Below are 7,023 nucleotides of genomic sequence, written 5' to 3'. Positions count from 1 at the left end.
AAGGAAGTGCCATGTTCCGGCTGACACGGTGGTGTTCGGTCAAAGGTTGGATTCGATGATCTCCGCGCTCCTTTCCAACTGCACCGATTCTGCTTTTCGGGGACCGCGCTCCCCCGCGGCGCCTCCCGGCCCGGGCCCGTCCCGCAGGCCGGGGGGCGGGGCCAGGCCGGGTGGCCATGGCAACGGAGCGCACGCGGAGCGCCGCCCCCTTCCCTGCTTCCCGCCGGCCCCGTCGCCACCATGATGCTGCTGGGCCGCGGGCTGGACGCCAGGTACGGGGGCGCGGGGGCCGCGGAGCCCGGGCCGCTGCCGGGGAGAGGCCGCGCTTCCAGCAGCGTGCCCGGGGAGGCGCGGGTCGGGGAGCGATGCGGGCCCGGTCCTTGTTAGCGCATCTGCCTCCCTGGGAGATGGGGCCGCCGCTGCCTTCCTCCGGTAAAGGCCGCAAAACTTTTCCAGGCCTAGCGTGCTGTGCAGAGATGGAGTAAGGATGTGCTGCCGATATTTATTTGGACCTCTCGCGAATAATTCTGTGGACAGTTCGAAGCGGTCGCGATAATGAGGGTGGAATAAAAACTTTTACACTCCCACGTAAGAAACCGTAGTGTTTCGTATCCCAAAATTAAATGCTAGTTGCATGGATGTACTGTGAGATCTGAATTGTAAAGTGGATGATTACGTCTTCCTCCTGGAGGGAAACACTTTTTGACATGAAGATCTTTCAAGAAAATAGGAAATATATACCTTTTATTGAAGATCTTGTCAGGGAATATAATTTTGAAAAACAGCTTTATTAGTACTTAATGAAATATTTACTTGCCCACTCACCAGGTGGAACTGTCCTTATTCAAGCGGTTCTGTGCTCCAGCATGTCCTGGAGGACTGAATAACTTCCTTGGGTTTTTTAACCTTAACAGAATCTCTTTTGAACAGTCTTTCAGACAGCTTGCCATAAAGCAGTGCAGTTGGGTTTTGGCAGAACTTGGCATGAAATACCTTTCCTGAAGTAAAGGTGTTCCTCATTTGAATTGATTGTATTGTTGTTTAGTCTCAGAGTACCACATTTCTTCAATTTTTTCTGATCATCATATATCCTGATACAAAGTCAAATATTGGTCAGCAGTATTGGGATACCTTACAGATATGAAGGAAGGTTTTCTTTCTGTCCCTTGCTGAGATAGTGGTAAGAGTGAATTCTCTTGCATCAATAACCTTGTGTTGATGCAAGGTATTGAACTTCACATCAATAACCTTGTGTTGGACCATAGAGACTTCTTAAGACTTCTGGCAGGTACTGTTAGCTGAATTGTCTTACAGCCATTCACTCAGATCAGCAATGGGCATGAGTTCACGTGACCATCAAATAATACAGGAATATGAAAGCAAAATACAAAGTGAAATCTGCGAGTTACTGGAACGACTTGTCTAAATCATTAATAATAAAGTGTACAGGCATTGGATCAAATAAATTAATTAGATTTAGGTAGTTTAAAACAATTTATTACTGAGATGAATGTCCTTTCAGTGGTAGTACAGTTTTCACCTCTTGTGTCCATTCACCTTTCTTCTTTAATTCTCAGTGGTTTTAATCCTCTGTAGCGCAGTTTGGTAATTGTTTGCAATTTAAAGAACATTTAATACCTTTACCAGTTTGTCCTCTACTGCCTAATTTCTCCAGCCATTGCCTTGCTTGTTTAGATTGCAGGCCATAGCAGGAAGGGGGATGGTCTTGCAGAAGTCTTATTTGAGACAGCAGGTGTTACCACTGTGTTAGTAACTAATAACATTAGTAATAGTGAGCTTTTCCTTAAATTCAGGAGGAAAACTTCCAAGCAGATTTTTGTGATTTGGATTTTCATCTATTGGATCTTTAAGTGTAAATATGCTTTTTTGTTTGTTTGTTATTCGTTCATAAATAAGCACAAATTACATCAGTTACAACATTCTCTTTTCAGAATAAATTTCTGCCCTGAAATGAGATATCCAAATTATTAGAAGTATTATTATATAGTTTTTCTTCTGTATGTGTTGTAAACATTTCTGCCTTTCTTATTTTTCTTTGGTATCCAGGGACAATCAGACTAGACAAATGCAAGATGCTGTTTCAAATGTGGAAAAACATTTTGGTGAATTGTGCCAAATATTTGCTGGATATGTACGTAAAACTGCCAGACTACGAGACAAAGCAGATCTTCTAGTAAATGAAATCTATGCATATGCAGCTACAGAGACACCGAACTTAAAAGTTGGACTGAAAAACTTTGCAGATGAATTCTCCAGACTTCAAGATTATCGCCAGGCAGAGGTACAGAATTAAAGCTGTACATGTTGTGTTTGCCATCTGAACTTTTCAGTTACTTATCTGTGATTAAAAGGGAAATCATATACTCTGCAATCAGAAGAGAAACAGGAGAAAACACGTCTAAATATATTAATGTCTGAGCAGAGTAGGCTGTCAAAGCATTCATCATTTACACTCCTAATCACTTCAGGGAAAACTGCCTAAAATTAGTACTGTTGAAGTCAGGAAAACTATCCATATGAACACTTGATGTATTTGGGAAAGAACAAGTTTTTTTTTTTTTTTTTTTATATTGGTGTTAGACTTTAGATAATGATTTGTGGTTAATAAAGTGTTCTTTTTTAGTTGTGTTACTTGAATTGTCTAGCAACAGCTGAGGCAAAATCAGTCATTTTCCTTTTGCTGAGCATTACCAGAAATAGTATTGAAGAGGAACCACTGTAGATTTCATAAGTTTGTAGTTCAACATTAAAAGTAAAAACTTGATTTGGACCATATGTGACTAAATAGTCACATTTCTGCTAGATGAATGAGGGTGCAAAGAAAGGTGTTTATGCCACTTACACATTTATGTGTGGCTGGTGCCAGTCAAACTGTAACTTACGATGCAGAATTCCAAATACTGAGACTTAAAAAAATTCATTCACATGTACTCAAACTAGTTTTTGGAGTATGTGTCTATTCTTGAAGTAGAACATAGAAAATTCCCATTTATAGTTTTGAACAACTGAGGTCCACTATAATTCAAAAAAGAGACTGAAGTAGTTGACATTCTTTGTCTTCAGATAGGACTTTTTTATTTTGGACAGCATTGCAAGTCACCTCTTCATAATAACAAAGTGGAAAAAAAACCTTTGAGAAGTAGTTAATATGGGAAGCAAAGAGTTTGAAATACAAGGAATATTGTGTATCTTTAACAGTCTATTGAGGAAGGGATTTTTAAGAAGTAATAAGAAACCTTAGAGTGTGTGCAATTTTTATTTTTCCATAAGCTCTTATATGTCTGGCTCCAGCTGAGCCACATGTAGGTCTTTATGCTTCAATTGATGTAACAGCAAATTATCCTCTGCTATTACATTTATATTTTGGCCAAAGATGAATGTAAACTCAGACTGCATGATCTCTCTGTTTTCATCATTAAACTGTGAACCTGTAATTTTGAGGTACATATGTAACAACTTGAGTTTTGCTTTTGTTGATTTTAAATGTTTTTTTAAAAACTGGCATTTGGCTTCATCCTCATGCCATGCCTGTCTGTAAACCAACATTGCCCTGTGGAAGAAAAAAGGCAGAAGCAGCAAAGGAAAAGAGAAGCTTTTAGTCTTCAAATCAAGTTCTCCTTTGCTCCTGAAAACAAAATATTTCTTTATTTCTTCTGGGCATCAAGTCACTTAACAGTTTTCCTGTATGCTGGCAAGGTGGGCAAGAGAAAATTAGCTTGCAAGGGTTATTAACGATTTCTGGTCTTTAGGTGCAGTGCTAGATATTTAAATACTGAGGTGTGAGGTACCACAGGACATGGTAGGGTAAGTAAGTAAGATGGGCAGGTTATTTGGTTTGTCTCTAATAAGTGTGTTGTTTAGAGCCTTACTGGCCTATTCCTTTCTATTCTATTGGCACTTCAAGTGAAATTGTTAGACAGTGCAGTGGTAGATGGTATCAAGGAGAAATGTTTGCTCAGCTGGCCTAGATTTTGGCTGACTGGTCACTACCAGTACAGGGGGAGCTGTCCCTTCCCAGCAGAGGTATCACCTTGTCCTAATCTGGATGTAGCAGCAGTGGGCCCCAGGACTCACTCATGGTCCGTAAGTCATTGGCAGATTACGCTGGGGCCACTCAGACAGTTTGGTCAGATTTCACAAGCGGGTCTTATCCTATTGCCTGTCTGACCATATGTAGCTGTTTTTCTGAAACAAAAATTCAGAACCACTCATCTGTGAGAGCATTTATGCATTTTACATGCCCTGTTATTGGTATTTTTAGTACACTCAGTACCAGTGATGTTGTTTCCATTATTTTTAAGAAGTGTTCCATTTTGCACAGTGTCTTTGATAGCAAAGATAGCAAAGATTGCTTAGTCTGTAACCTTACTAGTGTAGAGCAAATACACTGATCTTTAGATAGAAAGCTACAGAACTCCAAAATGCAATGCTGGATGTATTTAGTACTCAGTTTGATGTATTCATAATTTTCCATGTTTCATTTATCCTGATCTAATTAAGAAAAAAGGAACTCCACAAGAAATCAGCTTGAGCTCTTCAGGAAATAAATTTCTTTTTGGTTAATATACTTGACTGTAGTTTTTACCAAATTTTTAAAAACCCTTATCCTAATATTTTTCCAGCATATGTGGATTTAATTCATAATAAGATGAGTCACTGTTAAAGTAATTGTTTCCCATTTCTGCACACCATGGATATGGATTATTTTAGCAACTTGTGATTTCTTTTTGTAGGTTGACAGGCTGGAAGCCAAGGTTGTTGAACCTCTGAAATGTTATGGGACCATAGTGAAACTTAAAAGGGTAGGTGAAATATGTTTTTCTCACAAGGTACATTTCAGTGTCCTGGCCACTCAGTTGAAAACTTTTTGTTTATGGGGAAAATGGTTCTGATTTTTCATATTTCATTAATCAGTGTAACTTAATTGTATAATTAGACATCTCAACTGAAGCTGTATATATGTTAGAGGAAAGAGCTTTGATGTGAAGACAAGGATATTCAGGCTCTTTGAGCACAAACAAATGCTCAGAAAAGGCATTAGTATGAAATTCCCTGGAGAGTGTAAATTCAGGACTTTTTGTTTATAAATATTGTCACTTATTATTGTGTGATTTTGATGATTATTATATTATTATTGCTATTATTATTACTATTACTGCTTTGGCTCTTAGTCATCAATATGCTGCCTTTAACAGCTTTTCTAACTCAGAATTATGTTCTGCATTAAAGTTCATAACTTAGAAAACACATTTGAACCTGATAAGTAGGTAGTGCCTAGAACCCTCTCCGTTAAATCCTCATGATGACCTGAAGATACACAAAAATCTGAGGTCTCTTCATTCACTGTATTTTTGAAACAATGTTTATAGGGGTTTGAAATAGTCCCTTAAAATACCTGTAAGTTTCTTTCCTCCAGGAAAGATAAGCTTGAGCAAGGAATTTAATAAGCAGATGCTAAAAGTAGATTTTTGTAATACTTGTATTTTATACAGAGAATACCTTAATCCTGCAAACTCAAATCTGTAATTGATGTAGGTGTCTGTATCATAATCTATGTAAATCAAAAGCTTAAATTATTATTATTTTCTGATGGTATTTGACAAAATTACCAAAACAAAAATCTTGCAATGTGTTCATCATGATTAATTTGAGTAGATGGTGGCAGTGCATCTGAAGCAAGCAGTTTTCCTATGGTTTTTTGGGGTTTTTGTTTTTTCCATATGGTGAAGAACCAAGTAGTGTTTGGGACTTACTGCACAGTTCCCTCACTTGGTGGTTAGAGAAACAATTGTCAAGGAAATGCATTCTACACTTGAGTGGGACTACCCACAGTTATCTTTAGCTGGGAGCTAATACTGTAGTGCCTAAAACCTGAGCTGTAGACTGTAGTGCCTAACACCTGGTATCTTAATGGTCACCAGTTTGTGAGATCTAGAACTGGGTACTTTGTAGGGTATATGTGCTGGGAGTGGAAGACAAGTTTCATGTGTTTGTGGCAATAGGGTTGCTGAGGAAACACAAAACATTACAGCAATGCCTGGGGCTGCCAAAGCATTGAAGAGACTGCCTTGAGGTGCACTGCCACTGACAGCCAGTAATGCTGAGGACAGAAGCAACTGAAACCAAGTCATTGCTTGCAGCAGTGAATTGAATTTGCTGTGGTCTTTGCCTTTCAGAATGTCAGAAAGCTTTGCATAATGTTGATTTTAGCTACAGTGAGGAGTGCAAAAGCATTTTTAAACCGTAGATGAGATCATTAATTTTACCAGTTTACCTTTGAACTAAGATAGAGTTCACTAAAGATGTAGGCCATTAAATGGTTATTTTTTCCCTTTGCATGTTAACCTTGGTTAAAACTTTACCTACCTGGTCTTCAGTTATCATCTGTAATCACTGGAACTTATTTAGTGACAAAGGAAATTTTGTCACTCATGTAAATCTAGCACAAGCTGCTAGTTCTAGGACTGCTTTAGCTGTAACTACATTAGCTGACTAAGTAAAATCAGGCAGAGCATGTCATTATAACTACTTTCTATAAAGAGAATGTTCTCACTGCTGCTTACTTACTGGATCTGTTCCAGGAAGTACACAGCAGTTTTTCTGTGCTTTATCTAAAAATAACTGTTGCTTTGTCTGTGGTGTAAGACATCAATGTCATGTGCTACTAAATGCTTTAAAGAGGCCCAGGTCAATCAGAGTAGTGTTGTCCTTAATCTGCTAATGCAGTAAAATTGTTTCATTGACTTGTTCTGGTTTACAATGCTGAATAGCTTCAGTGGAAGCTAAAACAATCTTCTTGTCCTGTAACACAGCTTAAATGTAGGCTATGAGGATTTCTTTCTGTTTCATTGTTCTATTTATCAATCTTCACTTTTCTGCTTTTTGGCAACTCTGTTCCTGGTTCCTTTTCTTCCTGTAAAACAGGACATCATAAAACCAAGGTGATCCATATGTAGAAGAAAGGATTGATTTGCTTTAATAACTTCAGTGATTAAAGCAGGT

At 38.5% G+C, this 7,023-nt stretch overlaps 1 protein-coding gene across 1 annotated transcript in view; it reads left to right on the top strand.

The window, feature by feature from the left end:
• Window positions 1-218: 218 nt before the first annotated feature.
• The window catches only part of CIBAR1 (CBY1 interacting BAR domain containing 1), a 24,554-nt gene continuing 17,749 nt past the window's right edge, over window positions 219-7,023 (top strand). Inside the window, exons 1-3 of the mRNA XM_059473495.1 lie at window positions 219-272; window positions 2,068-2,302; window positions 4,755-4,823. Coding sequence (XP_059329478.1) covers window positions 241-272; window positions 2,068-2,302; window positions 4,755-4,823 — 336 coding nt within the window. The 5' untranslated portion in view covers window positions 219-240. The remainder of the gene's footprint in view (window positions 273-2,067; window positions 2,303-4,754; window positions 4,824-7,023) is intronic.

The sequence above is a fragment of the Ammospiza nelsoni genome, chromosome 1, assembly GCF_027579445.1.
Source record: "Ammospiza nelsoni isolate bAmmNel1 chromosome 1, bAmmNel1.pri, whole genome shotgun sequence".
NCBI classification, from domain to species: domain Eukaryota; kingdom Metazoa; phylum Chordata; class Aves; order Passeriformes; family Passerellidae; genus Ammospiza; species Ammospiza nelsoni.
Note: the sequence above shows the minus strand (reverse complement) of the source record. Positions and strands in the feature narration are given on the sequence as shown.